Source organism: Hemitrygon akajei, chromosome 6 (genome assembly GCF_048418815.1).
Source record: "Hemitrygon akajei chromosome 6, sHemAka1.3, whole genome shotgun sequence".
NCBI lineage: Eukaryota > Metazoa > Chordata > Chondrichthyes > Myliobatiformes > Dasyatidae > Hemitrygon > Hemitrygon akajei.
The window spans coordinates 30063008-30081955 of record NC_133129.1 but is presented as its reverse complement, the minus strand read 5'-3'; the positions used below and the strand labels follow the sequence as shown (position 1 = coordinate 30081955).

Below are 18948 nucleotides of genomic sequence, written 5' to 3'. Positions count from 1 at the left end.
TTTTATAAATCTCTACACCATAGCAGGACAAATGTTTTGGTGATGTACCTGGGATTTTTGCCCAATTTTTCTCCATTCATTGGAAATTCAAAACTACTTCAGTGTTAGGTGACAAGTAAAATTAACAGATCACCTTTAAAGTCCAATTTGGTTGATTGAACACGTTCATGGAAGGAAATAAGTTGTTCTTACCTGGCTTCATCCTTCTGCTTGTTCTTTTTGATAGTTTTTCGGCAAAGGTTGGCATGCCACTTGGAGTTTGATCGAATGATCTTGTGCTCTGTCCCTGGATAGGTGCCTTGTGGGGGTGGGGGGGTGTTGAAGGTTTGATGTTATTGTCACTGATGTTTATGCGAGGTAGGGGGTTGGTGGTTTGGGGTTTGATGTTACAGCCACCGTTTTCCGTGTGGGTGATCTGTTAGCTCTTGGTTGGGGAGGTGAGGGCTGGCATTTGCGAGATTTGTTTCTTTTCCTTTTCACGAAGGAAGGGGTTTGATGTCTTTTCTTTCAATGACTCCTATGGTCTTTTCTGTATTTCAAACATAGAACATAGAAGTTTACATAACACTACAGGCCCTTCAGCCCACAATGGTGTGCCAACCTTGTGAAATACTCTAGAGACTGCCTAGAATTTCCCTAGCGCATAGACCTCTATTTTTCTAAGCTCAATGTTCCTACCTAAGAGGCTCTCAAAAGACCCTATTGCATTCACTTCCACCACTGTTGCCAACAGTGCAGTCCATGCACCCACTACTCTACGTGAAAAACTTAACCCTGACATCACCTCACTACCTATTTCCAAGCACCTTAAAACTATGCCCCGTCGTGTTAGCCATTTCAGCCCTGGGAAAAGGCCTCTGGCTATCCACAAGATTAATGCCCCTCATCATCTTATACACCTCTATCAGGTCACCTCTCATCATCTGTCGCTCCAAGGAGAGAAGGCCAAGTTCACTCACCCTATTCTCATAAGGTACACCTTCCAATCCGGGCAACATCCTTGTAAATCTCCTCTGCACTCTCTCTATAGTATCCACATCCTTCCTGTAGTGAGGTGACCAGAAATGAACACAGTACTCCAAGTGCGGTCTGACCAAGGTCTTATATAGCCGTAACATTAACTCAAGGCTCTTGAACTCAATCCTATGGTTGATGAATGTCAACACACCATACGCTACCTTAACAACACTGTCAACCTGCACAGCAGCTTTGAGTGTCCTTTCGACATGGACCCCAAGATTTTTCAGATCCTCCACTCTGCCAAGAGTCTTACTATTTATATTATATTCTGTCTTTAAATTGGACCTACCAAATTGAATCACTTCACACTTATATGGGTTGAAGTCCATCTGCCATTTCTCAGCCCAGTTCTGCATCCTATCGATGTCCCATTTTAACCTCTGACAACCTTCCAGACTATCCACAACACCCCCAAACTTTGTGTCATCAGCAAACTTATTAACTCACCCTTTTTCTACTTCATCCAGGTCATTTATAAAAATCACAAAGAGGAGGGGGTCCCAGAACAGATCCCTGTGGAGCTCCACTGGTCACTGACCTCCATGCAGAATACAAACCATCTGCAACCATCATTTGCCTTGTATGGCCAAGCCAATTCTGGATCCACAAAGCCAGGTCTCCTTGGATCCCATGCCTCCTTACTTTCTGAAGGAGCATCACAAGGGGAACCTTATAAACTGCCTTACTGAAATCCATATACACCACATCCACTACCTTTATCAATGTGTTTTGTTACATCCTCAGGGAATTCAATCAGGCTGATAAGGCATGACCTGCCCTTGACAAAGCCATGCTGACTATCCCTAATCAGATTATATCTCTCCAAATTCTTGGCTATCTGGAGAAGATGAATATCAGAGTTGTATTGTACATGCATACTTTGACAATAAAATGAACATTTGAACATTTTGATCCTTTAAATACCTCTAAACTTACACCACTATGATTGATACTTAATTACCCTCTGAAATGGTTCCTCAAACCATTCAGCTAATTGGGAAAATAGGGATGGGCAATAATCACTGCCCTGATCAGACAGGCTCACATTCCATATAGGACTAATAACAAAATAAACAGGTGATGGCTCTATTGGGATACAGAGAATTATTTAAATATACTTGATTTTTTTATTGATAATGCCATAATAGCAACGTGCTTTTAAAATAAGCCATCAGCACATAAAAATGACTGAACAGTGTCATTATAGTGACATCTAAAATGACTGATACTCTTATTTCCAGAGTTTTACCAGGTTGGTCTTCTCTGAGGATCGTGATCTTGTCATGATGGAAAGGCTCGTCAGTTCCAGAGATCTCAAGAGTGATGTGGTTTGGAGTTTAGCCATCTGGATCTTAGCTCCTGATAGGATCACCCATTGCGGAAAGGTCAAAGGGGAGGTTCCAGACAAAGAGCCATCCAATGAAGACCTCCACAGTGGGGCTGGCAGTGGTGACACAGTTAAGATGACGCTATTACGCCCAGGGCCTTCTGGAGTTTGGAGTTCAATTCTAGAGCCATTCCGTAAGGATTCCTTATACATCCTCCGATGGTATGCATGGATTTTCCCCAGGTGCTCCAGTTTCCTCCAATAGTCCAAAGACGTACTGGGTAGGTCAATTGTAAATTTTACGTGAGTAGGTTAGGGTTAACTGGTATGGTTGGGTTGCTGGGGTGGCATGGTTTGAAGGGCTGGAAGGATCTACTCCGCATTGTATCGATGAAGAAATAAATGACGGCACATCACAGTGGCAGTGATGCTGGAGGAAGGCTACAGCAGTGAAGTGTCCCCAGTCATCTTGCACCCCCTGCCACTCGAACCTGACCCTGATCTGTCAAGAACTGTGTGGTGGCTGCCTGTGCATCAGCCTCCCATGTTAAACAAAGTCAAACACGGGTATTCTCCATTAAGGGAAACCACCCTAACACTCCAGTTATGTGGATCCCAGATCAGCCCCTGCAGCCTCCAGGACCCAACAATAGACAGCCCCTTTGGAAATCATCACACTTGACTCGAGTAATCCCACTACCAGTACCTGGTTGACAGAGAGAAGCTAAGTGCTGTTTTGCATACGGTTTCCACTGTTGCTGTATAACCTACAGATTAAAATAAATTAGATTAATTTTAAGCTTAATTTAAGGTACGTTTCTTACATCTAAAATTTTCTGCCATAACACGCATGAGCTATAATTATTGTATGCATTGAAATGTGCATTACTTCATCAAAATAATGTAGTTTTGACACTTTAATAATTGTGCATTAAATGTTAAATAGAAAATTTAATGTAATTGGAAAATGTTAAATATTTTTTGGCAGAGTATTTAAGATCTAATATGCATCGTGTTTCATCCTTCATCTCAAGTAATGAAGCTATCGGCCACTTGTGACTGTGCTTCAAAGGCTGAAAATGGGTTATTTTTCTGCGACTGGGCTCGACCAGATTCAATGAGGCATTCACAAGCCCTTGGTATTTTGCAGAATCATCCCTGTTTCTCCAAAACTGATGTGCAGAAGCGAGTAAACATTGCGGTAGAATGTTGTGGAAACAAAAGTCCTCTGCACAACACAAGATGCACAACTATTATTAAGTTCCCATGCCATTTTGTAAAGATTTTGTGAGCATCATCACAGTGGCAATCGTTCAAGTGACAGAACTAGAGTGGAAATGTTGAGTCTTTAGCTCTTCGAGGTTTCAGAAAAGGCAACAAGAAAAGCTGTACATGGAGTTTTTCCCCCTTTTTTTACATTCTCTCAGTTCGAACATGAGAGATGCCAGGCATGGTAGTGGAATGCTTCTCTTGCGGGATGTGGGTAGGCAGGGAGACCCTCGGTGTACCTGATGACTACAACAGTGAAAAGGTGCAGCTTCTAGCAATCCGCATTAAGGAGATGGAGCTGGAACTGGATGAACTCCAGATCATTCGGGAGCCTGAAGGGATGATAGATAGGACATATAGAGAGGTAATTACACCTAATGTGCAGGACACAGGAAACTGAGAGACAGTCAAGAAGGAGTGAGGTGTTAAACAGCCAGTGCAGAGTATCCCTGTGGCCACCTCCCTCCACAACAGGTATATCACTGTTATGGTCCCTTCTGGCAATCCTCCTCCTTGCTATTTACCTCAGGAATTGGGCCTCAATCCCCTCATTTAGTTTCCAATCATTCCCAGGTTCCACTAACTACACACACCTGCTTTCCATCAGAAAATGCAGGATAAAGACCCTGTGATCACAATGAGGAGCTGCCAGTTTGTTGGCTGACTTTGGTGTGAGTAACCTTGGTTCATGGGTCTTAGGACTGTTAGTTCTAAGTCTAGCATTGCTCCTGGATTCTCTTCCAACCCTGGACTCCGGGTAGTGATTCTCCTGGATACTGATTCCACGCTTGCTAGGTCAATAACCTCCTGACTCTGTGCCTGTGTTCTGCACTTGGGTTCATTTCCACTGCCACGCTCGTGTAACAATCACATTGGATACTGTGGACTGGGGGGGGGGGGGGGGGGGGGGGGTGAGCTAGTAAAGGAAAGTCACAGTAGTCAGGACTCTGGCACTGAGTCTGACTCTGCAATTCAGAAGGGAAAGGGGCAGAAGAGGTGAACTGTTCAGATAGGGAATTTGTTAAGGGAACAGAAAGAGTGAGAAAGTGATTCCCAGGTGGCATGTTGCCTCCTGGGTGTCAGGGTCTGGTTTATCTTGGACAAGTCCTCAGCCATCTTAAGAGGGAGGGTGAACAGCCCATGGTCCATGTAGGTACCAATGCCATGCGTAGGACAAGTGATGAGGTTCTGCATAGGGAGTTCAGGGAGTTAGGTGTTAAGTTAAAGGACTGGACCTCCAGGGTTATGACCTCAGGACTGCTACCTGTGCCATGTGCTAGTGAGGCAAGAAATAGGAAGATTTATACAGTTGAACACATGGCTAAGGAGTTAGTGCAGGAGGAAGGGCATAAGATTTTTGGATCATTGGGTTCTCTTCTAGGGGAGGTGAGACCTGTACAGAAGAGATGGTTTGCACCTGAACTGGAAGGGGACAAATATCCAATCGGGAATGTTTGCTTGTACTACACAGTGGGGTTTAAACTAGAGTTGCAGGGGGGTGGGAACCAGAGTACAAGTGCAGTTAGTGGAGAGGTTGTAAAGACAGATGTTGTAAAGACCTCAGACAAAGTCAGGAATCAAAAGGTTGAGCATGGTGCGATTAATGTCCTGAACTGTATATTTCAATGCAAGAAGTATCATAGGAAAGACAGATGAGCTCAGGGCATGGATCAACACCTGGGATTGTGATATTGCAGCCATCAGTTGCAGGAGGGGCAGGACTGGCAGCTCAATATTCCAGGGTTCCGGTGTTTTGGGTATGACAGAGAGAGGGATTAAAGGAGGAGAAGTGGTATTACTAGACAGGGAAAATGTCACAGCAGTGCTCAGACTGGAGTATCCTTCTATTGAAGCATTATGAGTGGAACTGAGAAGTAAGAAAAGTATGACCACGTTAAATGGGCTTTATTACAGACTGCCGAACAGTCCAAGGGATTGAGGGAAACAAACTTGTGGAGAGATCACAGACTGTTGCAAGAAATAGAAGGTTGTTATAGATTCAAAAACTTTATTGTCATTCTAACCGTACATCAGCTCTGCAGGGCAGAATGAGACAGCGTTTCCCAGGAGCAGTGCAATCATAACATAGCAAATGCAACACTGAATAATAAACATAACAATAAATAGTAAAATACAACAGCCACATGTCAGTTTAAAAAAAAAGTTATAAGTGTCTAGTGCAGGTTAAAAGTGTCCAAAGCAGAGTCAGGTAGAGCAGCTATTTAGCAATCTGACTGCCTGTGGGAGGAAGCTGTTCAGTAGCCTTGTGGTTTTAGTTTTGATGCTCCTGTAATGTTTTTCTGATGGCAGAAGAACAAACAGTTCATGGAGAGGGTGTGAGGGGTCTTTAATGATGTACCTTGTCTTCTGGAGGCAGTAGGTGATTTCAGCTTTCCATGTACTGAATGGGACTCCCACACTGTAAAAGGACTAGATGGGACAGAGTTTGTCAAATTCATTCAGGAAAGTTTCCTTATTTAATATGTAGAATTCCCAAAAGGAGAGTGTGTGATACTTCATCTGGAGATGAGTAACAAATATAGGCATGTAGAAACAAATGAGTTGATTATGGAATATAAGAATTGTAAGGGAACATTTAAGAAAGCAATCAGGAATGCAAAAAGAAGGCATGAAGTTGCCCTAGCAGACAAGATGAAGGAGCATCCCAAGGGATTATACAGATATGTTAAGAGCAAAACAATTGCAATGGACAAAATTAGTCCTCTGGAAGATCAGAATGGTAATCCATGTGTGGAACCAAAAGAGATGGGAGACACCTTAAATAAATATTTTGCATCTTTATTTTTCTCAGGAGATGGACACAGAATCTATGGAAGTGTGGCAAAGCAGCATCAACTTCATGGATCCTACATAGATTACAGAAGTGGAGGTGTTTTCTGTCCTGAGGCAAATTAGAGTGAATAAATCCTCAGAGCCTGACATGGTGTTCTCTCACCCCCTGCACGAGGCAAGTGCAAAATTTACCGAGGCCCTAGCAGGGTTATTTAAAACATCCCTAATGACAGAGGAGGTAATATGGTTAACTGGGTCAACAAAATTTGCGGATGACACCAAGACTGAGGGTGCAGTGGACTGTGAGGAAGGCTAACATGGCTTGCAGAGGGATCTGCATCAACTGGGAAAATGGGCTGAAAAATGGCAGATGGAATTCAATATAGACAAACGCAAGGTGTTACACTTTGGTAGGACCAACCAAGGTAGGTCTTTCACAGTGAATGGTCGAGCACTGTGGTGTGTGGTAGAGAAAAAAGGAACTGGGAATACAGGTCTATAATTCATTGAAAGAGATGTCACAGGTAGATAGGGTCATAAAGAAAGCTTCTGGCACATTTGCCTTCATAAATCAAAGTATTATGTACAGGTGATGGGATGTTAAGTGGAAGTAGTATAAGACATTGGTGAGGCCTAATTTGGAGTACTGTGTGCAGTTTTGGTCACTTACCTACAGGAAAGATTTAAATAAGGTTGAAAGAGTACAGAGAAAATTTACAAGGATGTTGCTGAGTCTGGAGGATCTGTGTTATAAGGAAAGGTTGAACAGATGAGGACTTCATGCCTTAGGATGTAGGAGATCAAGGAGAGATATGATAGAGGTATTGAAAATTATGAGGGGTATAGATAGGGTAAATGTAAGTAGGCTTTCTCCACTGAAGTTGGTTGGGACTACAACTCGAGGTCGTTGGTTAAGGGTGAATGAAAGGTGAGGTTTAAGGGGAATACAAGAGGAAATTTCTTCTCTCAGAGGGTCATGCTGTGTGGAAAGAGCTTCCAGCACAACTGGTGCATGCGAGGTTGATTTCCAAACTTGAGCAAAGTTTGAATAGGTAAATGGAAGGTAGGGGTATGGAGGGCTATGGTCCCGGTTTAATGGGAGTAGGCAGGTTAAATCATTTTGGCATGGACTATATGACCCAAAGGGTCTGTTTCTGTGCTGTACATTTCTATGACTCTCTCAAGCCTTTGAGTTGCTGTTTTCTGCATGGAAGCCTGAAGTTCATATCTGTGATTAACTACTTAGGTGATAAAACACAGACAGCTTCAGGAAAAGTTGAACAGTCAGCATTATCAAAGTACATTTTGAAATTTTCAAATGCCTTTGGTGACATACCAAGTCTCCTAAAACTCCTAATTGAAATATAGCTGCTGTCATTCCTTCTTTACAATTATATCAATATATTGGGCCTAGGGTTGATCTTCAGAGATATTGACACCAAGGAACTTGAATGTTCTCACCCTTTACACTTCTGACCTCTCAGTGAGGACTGGTGTGTGTTCCCTCAACTTACCCTTCCTGAAGTCCACAATCAATTCCTTGGTCTTTCCGATGTTGAGTGCAATGGGTGACACCACCTAACCAGCTGATCTATCTTACTCCTATACACTTCCTCATCACCATCTGAAGTTCTGCCAAAAATAGTTGTGTAGTCAGCAAACTTGTACGACTTTTAAGCTGTCCCCAGCCACACAGCCATGGTGTAGAGGCAGCAGAGCATTGACCTAAGCACACATCTTTGAGGTGTGGCAGTATTGATTGTCAGCGAGGAGATGTTATTTCCAAACCCTACAGACTGTGGTCTCCTGATGAGGAAGTCAAGGATTCAGATGCAAAAGGAGATACAGAGGCCCAGGTTTTGGAGCTTGTTGTTCAGAAATGAGGATATAATTGTTTTGAATGCTGAGCTGTAGTCAATGAACAGCAGCCTGATACAAGTTCTACTAATGTGCAGGTGATCCAAGGCCTTCGAGAGCCAATGAGATTGCATTCTCCATCGACCAGTTGTGGAGATGGGCAAATTGAAGAGGGTCCAGGTCTTTGCCAAGGCAGGAGTTGATTGTAGCCATGACCAACCGCTCAAAGCACTGAATCAAAGTAGATGTGAGTGCCACTGGCCAATGGTCATTTAGGCAGCTTACCCTGCACTTCTTGAGCACTGGTATGACTCGTCCTTTTGAATCAGGTGGGAAACTCAATGTAGCAGTGAGAGATTGAAGATGTCCTTCAATGGTCTCGTCAGTTGGTTGGCACAATTTTTCAGAGCCCTACCTGGTACACCTTCAGGACCTATCACCTAGCGAGAGTTCACTCTCTAGACAGATGTTCTGACGTCAACCTCCAAAACTCAGGGCAGATGTCGTTTTATTCTCCCTTTTAAGACATGCACGAAAGGTGTTCAAGCTCCTCTGCGAGTGAAGCTTCACAGTCATTCATGATGTCAGGTTTTGTTTTGTAGGAAGTAATATTCTACAAACCCTGCCAGATCTGATGTGCATCTGATTCTGTCTCTAACGTCAATTGTACCATAGTATTGTTCTTAAGATAGCCTTTTGTAGGTTGTTCCCGGACTTCTTGTATAGTTGTGGATCTCCAGTCTTAAATGCCACAGATTTGGCCCTCAGCAGACTATGAATCTCCTGGATCATCCGCAGCTTTTGATTTGGGTATGTCTGGTATGTTCACAGAAGCACACACTCATCCACATAGGCTTTGTCCAGGTCAGTGACAACTGTAGCGTACTCATTCAGACTTGAAGATGAGTTCCTGAATATTGTCCAGTCCATCCATATGAAGCAGCCTTTAAGCGCTCCTCCACTGCCCTCACTAATATTACCCGGAGATTCAAAGGGGTTTATGTGGTCTTTAGTTTGGTAATTTGTCAGTCACCAGTAAAAAGAACATACAGACAGATCCAAATTGTTTCCATGATGGATCAGCCTCGTATTCCACCCTCCTCTAATTCATACCGGGTGGAACTCACTCCCAAAGAAAGAAACTGAGGGAATTACTATGAATGCAATTTCTACAATCAATGTAGAAAGGCAGGATATCCTGCCTCTGATCTGCTCTTGTCTTCTCAGTATTTATGGGGATGGTCCAGGTGATTTTCTGAGCTCCAGTGGAGATCTCCAGGAAGTTAATGGTAAGGGAATCAGTAAGGATAATGCACTGGATATATCACTGGCCAGTGAGCAGCCGATGCTTGAATGCAATATAGATCATACTACATGCAGGCATGGGCTGCTTCAATTGCTAGTGAATGGAATTCAGTATTGTTCAATCACCAGTGACTATACCTATTCTGATCTGATAATGGAAGAAAGATGGTTGATTGTTGGGCCGAGGACATGGCTCCATCTGCGAGCGAGGAACTGCAAGCCTAGAGTTTGGGGTCCTGTCATGAGATAGTGAGGGGATGGATCCTGAAGATCAAAACCTGAAGGTCGATCAGAAATTCAGAAGTTAAAGTCCAATGGCTGAAGCCTGGAGACTGGAGGCCTAGAGGACTCTCCTGGGGTTGGAGAACTGCCATGTGTGGATGTGTGGGAGGGAGGAAAGGGTCTTGTTTTGCTGTTGTTGTTTTGTTACTTGTTGTGTTCTGTTTCATTGAGTTCTGTTTTGTTCTAGTAAGCATGTGGACAGGCTGTTTTGGTGCCAGAATGTGTGAGGATACTTGCGGGCTGTCTCCAGCACACCTTTAGGTTGTATTGGTCATTAATGCAAACAACCCATTTCACTGTGTGTTTTGATGCACTTATGACAAATAAAGCTAATTTTTAATCTTTAAGCTTAAAAAAGAGCAACCATCCCAGAAGCTGAAGGCCATGCTAGAAACTGCTGTCTGTTGGATTGGTCAATGTTGATGTAATGTCCTGGTTCACATGGTTCATATTTTTTCTCTGTTATGCTTTTCTGTTTTTTTGTGTAAGCTGCTTGTTTGGGTTACTGTTGAAGATAAGAGCTCGGAGAAATGTTTGCCATCCAATGGGGATGAATGGATTCGGGGAGATTTCTCTGGTGAAGGACACTAAGGTTGGGCTTGGGGCTTTTGAGAGGGCAGAAGAGAGAAGAGGTCAGAACAGTCGACCCGGAGTGGGGCCATGATTCAATGAAGCCTGGTGAGATTGAAGGAGGATCGGCAAAGGGAAACTGTGAGCTCCAACTTGTGCACATTAGACTTTCATTTAAAATAGGCCCTTTCCTTTTTTTTGCTTTTTCTTTACTAACCCTTTAGTCAAATTAAGAAGTATAAAGCTAAATCTTTTAATTGTATGCAATGTACTGTCTGTTATTTTGTGGTACTGATTTGTAACAGGGTAACACATCATGCAGTATCCACACAAACAGGGGGATTTGGGGGGCCTTGCACTTCAATCTCCCACGTTTGGTGGGGTTGGATGGTGCCTTTCCTAGACTTGTGCAGTGGAACCCAGAGTGTCACATTTAATTAACACTAGAAGTGTCAGCTGGTCCTCAGTAAGGAAGCTGCACAGCAGAATGCATATTTTTAAACAGTTCCAGAGCACACATAATCCAGGAGTCCGTATATTCCTGGAGCAATTCCACTCTTCACCTGGGTTACTATAATCATATCAAGAGTAGCTGTGATTTCAGCTACCAAAAGTTTAAGCTAAAACCTCCACTCCCTAAACCTCTTTCCTTAAAGACACCTCTTTAACCCCATTCATCTGACCGTCCACGTTACTACGATCAGGGCAGTAGTACAGGAGCCTGAGGACTCGCACGCAAAGTTTTTGGAACAGATTCTTCCCCTCCGACAGCAGAGTTTTGAAGCAGTCCACTCTGTCTTGTTACTTCATGCTCATAATTTATTGCTATTTATTTATATTTGCATTTGCACAGTTTGTTGTTCATCAATCCTGTTTACAGTTACTGTTCCATAGATTTGCTAAGTATGCCCACAGGAAGAGGAATCTCAAGGTTGTATGTGGTGACATGTATGCACTCTAATAAAATTTTACTTTAAACTCATGAACACTGCCTCATTATTCCTCTTGTACACTACTTGAATAATTTTGTATCTTACAATATTGTTAATGTCTTGCTCTATACTGCTGCTGCAAAACAACAAATTTCATGACACATCAGCAATAATAAACCTGATTCTGAAGGTTTTGATCCTTTGTTTTGTAAGTTTCTTGTGTTGCTCATTGTCAAATCAGTTCGGTCAAATAAATGCCTTGTGATGCTTGCTACCTTAAAGGCATCAAATAAATGTTACATTAGCAAGAGAAGACAGATCTTGGACTAACAACACACAAAATGCTGGTGGAACGCAGCAGGTCAGGCAGTGTCTACAGGGAGAAGCGCTGTTGACGTTTCGGGTCGAGATCCTTCGTCAGGACCCACATTTTGTGTGTGTTGCTTGAATTTCCAGCATCTGCAGATTTCCTCGTGTTTGCCTTTAAGATCTCAGACTAGATTGTTTAGAACTGGCAACACTCAAAGAATTTAATAACAAGCATTGAGAGCAGTTTTGGGCCCCTTATCTTAGAAAGGATGTGCTGAAACTGGAGAGAGTTTAAAGGAAAATAAATCCAGGATTGAAAAGTTTGTCATATGATGAGCATTTAATGGCTCTGGGCCTGTATTCATTAGAATTCAGAAGAATGAGGGGTGACGTCACTGAAACCTATTGAATGGTGAAAGGCCTTGATTGAGAGGATGTGGAGATAATGGGTGGGTCTAAGACCAGAGGGCACAGCCTCAGAATAGAGGGGCATCCTTTTAGAACGGAGATGAGGAGGAATTTCTTTAGCCAGAGAGTAGTGACTGTGGAATTCTTTACCATAGGCAGCTGTGGAGACAAATTCTGCCCCTAATTAACGGTTCTCCTTTTTCTATTCCAACTGTTTGCTTTGTCCACCAGTCAAAACCAAGAAATAAAATGTGCTCAATGCACTCCAAAATCAGCACAATTTCCGAGTCCAGTTCTTAAAGCGACCATCGACGCTTCCCGGAGATCGAAGCATCCAGGAACTGGTCAGAGAATTGAAAAGTGCATCGCAGTTGAAGCATTATTTACTGCAACAGAAAATGCTTAACCTTCAAATAAAGTAATATGGATTGAATGGAAAGGCCATGCTTTGATCCGGCGGAACTATTCTAGGACTGAGAACTGACTTAAATTCAGTGCAGAGGCGTTGCTTCCACGGTGGCCTCCTGCAGCCACCGTACGTGGGTGAAGTAGGAAGTCTGCGAGAAGCACTAAGAGTGCCAGAGCGCCGGAGTGCCGGACATTGCCATGGGGCTCCCGAGCTATGTCCCGTTGCTGCTGGCGCTGAGCACCCATAGCTTACGAGCAGTTGCCCAGGTGCCCCTGGTGCTCAATACGTGGGGCTTTGCAGACGCTGCGCACCGGGGTGAGTGTGAAGTTCCGTCCAGCATAGAGGAAAACCAGTTACTGCCTCTCTCTCCAGCTTTGCCTACAGTGTGACTTGGCTTGGCCACAGGCATTGCACACTGATACGCTATTTACTGTTTTGATGTCGCGTCCCGATGCTGTTTGAGGAAATGTAGGCTGTTAAATGCATTCTCCGCGCATAGGAGGGAGTGGGTAAGTGCCCTTCTTCCATTTACCCTTGGGGAGTTCGCAGCTACTGCCTTCAAAATTGCGGACCCTTACTGTGAGGCGACCCGCACAGTACAGTGCTCCAGAATTCGGTGTAGTGAAATTATTTCTCTGCCAGTGATATATTTGTCAGTCAGGATAGTAATTAAGCAGCTAACCTGCAAGTGGCGATGTTCCTCTTGTCCATGACTTTCACGGGACAAAAGTACAGAATGGACATAGGCATTCGGCCCACTGGGTTTGTGCTAGCCATTGACAATCTTTTTTAAAAAATTATTATTTTTTAAATTCTTCGCATATGCTCAGTAACTTCCTCCAGGGCAGTTTAATGGCCAGTTAAGCTACCAACTGATGTCTTTGGAATGCAGTAGGAAACCCCATGCTGTCACAGAGAGAATGTGCAAACTCCACACAATTAGTTAGCACCAAGACAGGAAGGTGTTCTTGCGGTGTTCTGAGATACCAAGTCTCTTTACCAGTGAGCTGCCCTTCGCCAACACTCCCCCCCCCCCCCCACTTCCAGACCCATCACCCTATTTCTTTCCCCTCCTGAGCCCACTCCATCTGCCCATCACCCCATAGGTCTCACACTGTCCCTATCTGCCTGTCCCACCTCCCTAGTTGACCCCATGCTCCTCCTTCCTATCCTTTCAGATTCCATCACCTGCAGCCCTTCGTCACCTCCACCTATCACGTTCCAGCCTCTGCAGTTGCTTCTATTCCACATCTCCTCACTTGGATCTACCTATCACTTACCAGCTCTTGCCCCAACCCTTCCCTCCCTTACATAGGCTATCACCCCTATATCTTTAGGTGTGGATGAAGGCTCTCGACCCACAGCTTGACCTGCTGAGTTCCTGCAGCATCCATCAGGGAGGAGATGCAGAAGCCTGAAGGCACACACTCAGCAATACAGGAGCAGCTTCTGCCCGTCTGCCATCTGATTCGTAAATGGACATTGAACCCGTGAACACTACATCACTTTTTAAAATATTTCTGTTTTTGGACTACAGTTAATCTATTTAATGTACGTACTGTATATATACTTTAATTGATTTACTTATTTTTCCCTTCTATATTATTATGTATTGCATTGAACTGCTGCTGCTAAGTTAACAAATTTCACGGCACATGCTGGTGATAATAAACCTGATTCTGATTCTTATTTCTTGCTTCAAATGCCTTGACATTAGGGCTAATAATGTGTCTGCTCTGGGACAATCTCTTCAACTGTTGTATTATTCTCCTTTTAGCACTGGCCAGTGCAAACACCCACCCTTATCAGCCATGGACTTTAATTAAGCCTGACCTGCAACACTGAGATGTGAAGTTATGTGCCCTGATACTATGAAGTCAGCACAGAAGGGACAATATAATTGCAACATCGAAGGTAGTATTGATTACAGAACAATCAAAATATCATCGAGCAGCAAGTACTGTTGCAATACTCCCAATTCTTTTCAAAACAGCATTGTTAACATATTGTTCCCTAGGTACGGATTTGATTTGTTGACCTGCAGAATATTGATGATAAGGAGCCAAGGTGGAAGAAAAGCTCTGCCTGTGCATACCAAGTTGTGGTCTGGGAATTTCCACCTGAAGGCATTCACATAGTTTATTATTTTGATCTTTTTAAATTCAAACCCATCAACTCTTATTTGTGAAGCCTGCAGCAATGCAGGGAAATTATGCAGAGTGAAGACCAAAAATAAGAATGAGCGTGCATTGTGCTTAATAAAATGGAACAGCTTGCCATTCAGATTTGCAAACTGGTAATGACTGATTATAATGGACTTGGTGCTACATCGGCTAAGAAAACTTTTATTAGGGAGGTTTTACATCTGCAATATTAGAATCAAAGTTAACTTTTTTTTCTCGAGTTTGACCCATTTTGGTAGCTATTGACCATGTTTTTTTATTTTTGCTGAATATTTTCTCCAAAAGAAGCTGTAGAAATTGTTGTTATATTTACCTTTATGAATGGGCTTGTCTTTCCTCATACTGCTCTCTCAATTTTTCTCTATGGATATAATGATGGTGTTCTAAACTTCCCTGTCATTTACTGAGATACAGCCCAGAGTAAGCCCTTCTTGCCCTTTGTACTGTACTCCCAATTTAACTCTAGCCTAATCGTGGGACAATTTACAGAGACCAATTAACCTACTAACCGGTACGTCTTTGGACTGTAGGGATCAGAATCAGGTTTATTTTCACCGGCATGTGACGTGAAATTTGTTAACTTAGCAGCAGAAGTTCAATGCAATACATAATGTAGAAGAGAAAAAAATGAATAAAATAAAACACTAATAAATAAATCAATTCCAGTATACACATATTAAATAGATTTTAAAAAGTGCAAGAAACAGAAATATTGTATGTTAAAAAAGTGAGGTAGGGTCCAAGGGTTAAATGTCCATTTGGAATCGGATAGCAGAGGGGAAGAAGCTGTTGCTGAATCACTGAGTGTGTGCCTTCAGGCTTCTGTACCTCCTACCTGATGGTAACAGTGAGAAAAGGGCATGCCCTGGGTACTGGGGGTCCTTAATAATGGACGCTGCCTTTCTGAGACACTGCTCCTTGAAGATGTTCTGGGAACTTTGTCGGCTAGTGCCCAAGATGGAGCTGACTAGATTTACAACCCTCTGCAGCTTCTTTCGGTCCTGTGCAGTAGCCCCTCCATACCAGACAGTGATGCAGCCTGTCAGAATGCTCTCCATGGTACATCTATAGAAGTTTTTGTGTATATTTATTGCTAGGCCAAATCTCTTCAAACTTTGCTATCTTGGCTTCTTTATAGCTACATCGATATGCTGGGACCGGGATAGATCCTCAGAAATCTTGACACCCAAGAACTTGAAACTGCTCACTCTCTCCACTTCTGATCCCTCTATGAAGATTGGTATATGTTCCTTTGTCTTACCTTTCCTGAAGTCCACAATCAGCTGTTTTGTTGTACTGACGTTCAGTGTTAGGTTGTTGCTGTGGCACCACTCGACTAGTTGGCATATATCACTCCTGTATGCCCTCTCGTCACCACCTGAGATTCTACCAACAATGGTTGTATCATCAGCAAATTCATAGATAGTATTTGAGCTATGCCTAGCCACACAGTCATGTGTATACAGAGAGTAGAGCAGTGGGTTAAGCACACACCCCTGAGATGCGCCAGTGTTGATCGTCAGTGAGGAGAAGATGTTATCACCAATCCGCACAGGCTGTGGTCTTCCGGTTTGGAAGTCAAGGATCCAATTGCAGAGGGACGTACAGAGGGCCAGGTTCCATAACTTCTTAATCAGGGTTGTGGGAATGATGGTATTAAATGCTGAGCTATAGTCGATGAGCAGCATCCTGACATAGGTGTTTGTGTTGTCCAGGTGGTCTTAAGCCGTGTGGAGAGCCATTGTGATTGCATCACCTATTGTGCAGATAGGCAAATTGAAATGGGTCCAGGTCCTTGCTGAGGCAAGAGTTCAGTCTAGTCATGACCAACCTCTCAAAGTGTTTCATCACTGTTGATGTGAGTGCTACCAGGCAATAATCTTTAAGGCAGCTGACATTATTCTTAGGCACTGGTATAATTGTTGCCTTTTTGAAGCAAATGGGAACTTACAGCAGTGAGAGGTTGAAAATGTCCTTGAATACACAAGCTACTTGGTTGACACAGGTTTCCAGAGCCTTACCAGTTACTCCATCGGGACCTTCCGCCTTGTGAGGGTTCACTCTCTCCAAAGACAGTCTAACATTGGCCTCTGAGATGGAGATCACAGGGTCATCAGGTGCAGCAGGGACCTTCACGGCCGTAGTTGTGTTCTCCCTTTCAAAGCGTGCATAGAAGGTGCTGAGTTCATCCAGTAGATAGATAGATAGATACTTTATTCATCCCCATGGGGAAATTCAACTTTTTTTTCCAATGTCCCATACACTTGTTGTAGCAAAACTAATTACATACAATACTTAACTCAGTAAAAAATATGATATGCATCTAAATCACTATCTCAAAAAGCATTAATAATAGCTTTTAAAAAGTTCTTAAGTCCTGGCGGTAGAATTGTAAAGCCTAATGGCATTGGGGAGTATTGACCTCTTCCTCCTGTCTGAGGAGCATTGCATCGATAGTAACCTGTCGCTGAAACTGCTTCTCTGTCTCTGGATGGTGCTATGTAGAGGATGTTCAGAGTTATCCATAATTGACCGTAGCCTACTCAGCGCCCTTCGCTCAGCTACCGATGTTAAACTGTGAAGCATCGCTGCCATTCATGCTATTGGGTTTCACTTTGTAGGAAGTAATATCTTGCAAACCCTGCCAGAGTTGTTGTGCATCCAATGTTGCCCCCAACCTTGTTCGAAATCATCTCCACCCTTGAAATAGTCCTCCACAAATCATACCTGGTTTTCTCATAGAGATCTGGGTTGCCAGACTTGAATGCCACAGATGTAGCCTTCAGCAGACGACGTACCTCCTGGTTCATCCATGGCTTTTGGTTTGGGAATGTGCAGTAAGTCTTTGTAGGCACACACTCATCCACACAGGTTTTAATGAAGTCAGTAACAATTGCAGCATACTCATCCAGGTTCGAAGATGAATCCTTGAATACAGTCCAGTCTTCCGATTCAAAGCAGTCCTGTAGGTGCTCCTGTGCTTCCCTTGTCCATACCTTCTTGATCCTCACTGCTGGTGCTGCGGTATTCAGTCTCGACTTATACTCTGGGAGTAGCAGCCAAAGCACATGGAGGAAACTCACACCATCATGGGGAGAATGTACAAACTCCTTACAGGCAGTGGCAGGAATTGAACTAAACTACCGTTCCGCCCCCTGTCATATCCATCTCTAAACTGTGACAGACACGTTTACACAATGGCTTTATTTATTTGTTTACAAAGTGTATTGCTGGGCAATCCCAGTATTTATTGTTCATCTCATTGTCTCTGAATTATTATTAAGAGATAACTGGACTTGTCAGTTTGGAAGTGTATGTACATGGGGCAAATGAGTAAGCAGATTTAATTTCCTAAAGAAGGTGTGTATTGTTTTAAAGTTATTCTGTTATCGTTCTTTGCCACGCCTTGTGGCACTGAAGGTAATGTACTGTTGAAGCATATCTGATTTATTGAATTTAGTTTAAATGTCACATTGTCTTGGCGGAATTCACATGTATGGTACTGTGCAAAAGTCTTGGGCATATATATCTAGCTAGAATGCCTACGACTTTTGCCCAGTACTGTAGTAGTTTTATGTATTGCATTGTACTGCTGCCACACAAAAAAAAAACAAATTTCATGACATAGGTGAGTGATGATAAATCTGGTTCTGATATGGGTCTCTATTGTGGACGGAGAGTGGGAGAGAGGGCAGGCAGAGTGGAATCATGGTTGGGAAGAGGGGAAGCAGCAAAGAGGCGTTCAGAATTGGTTAATAAACCAATTGTATGGAACTAAACGAGCTTGCCTGGTGTCTCACCCGCGCCAACCCCCCTCCCCCGGCACTCGTTCTCTGCCACCTGTCCCACACCCCTCCCGTGGCGGTCGGTCCACCCTCACCATTCCCAACATCCTTTGCTCCCATCAGATTTACAGACTTGCTCTCTGCTCCATGTTGTCAAATACAGTACTGTGCAAAAGCCTTAGGCACCCTAGCTATATATATGTGCCCAAGACATTTGCACAGTACTGTAGATAGGGTAAATGCAAGCAGGCATTTCCCACTGAGGGGGGTGAGACTACAACTAGAGGTCATGGGTTAACAGTGAAAGGTGAAATGTTTTTAGCAGGACATGAGGGGAATATCTTCACTCAGAGGGTCGTGAGAGTGTGGAACAAGCTGCTAATAAAAGTGGTAGACTGTCATATTACTGTCATATCTGCTTCAACTACTTAATCCATTCTTGCCCAATATTCACTGGTTTGCACAAAGTACACTGCAGATGCTGGGGTCAAAGCAACAC

The 18948-nt window shown here is 43.4% G+C and overlaps 1 protein-coding gene and 1 long non-coding RNA gene across 2 annotated transcripts in view; one reads left to right on the top strand and one right to left on the bottom strand.

The window, feature by feature from the left end:
* Positions 1–221: 221 nt before the first annotated feature.
* Positions 222–18948, bottom strand: part of LOC140728938 (uncharacterized) — a 70970-nt gene continuing 52243 nt past the window's right edge. Inside the window, exons 2-3 of the long non-coding RNA XR_012099216.1 lie at positions 3054–3114; positions 222–529 (exon numbers count right to left, since the gene is read on the bottom strand). This is a non-coding gene — a long non-coding RNA (uncharacterized lncRNA). The remainder of the gene's footprint in view (positions 530–3053; positions 3115–18948) is intronic.
* LOC140728937 (N(4)-(beta-N-acetylglucosaminyl)-L-asparaginase-like) overlaps positions 12600–18948 on the top strand; it is a 37887-nt gene continuing 31538 nt past the window's right edge. The window contains exon 1 of the mRNA XM_073048049.1: positions 12600–12796. Within this exon, the coding sequence (XP_072904150.1) occupies positions 12679–12796 (118 nt within the window). The 5' untranslated portion in view covers positions 12600–12678. The remainder of the gene's footprint in view (positions 12797–18948) is intronic.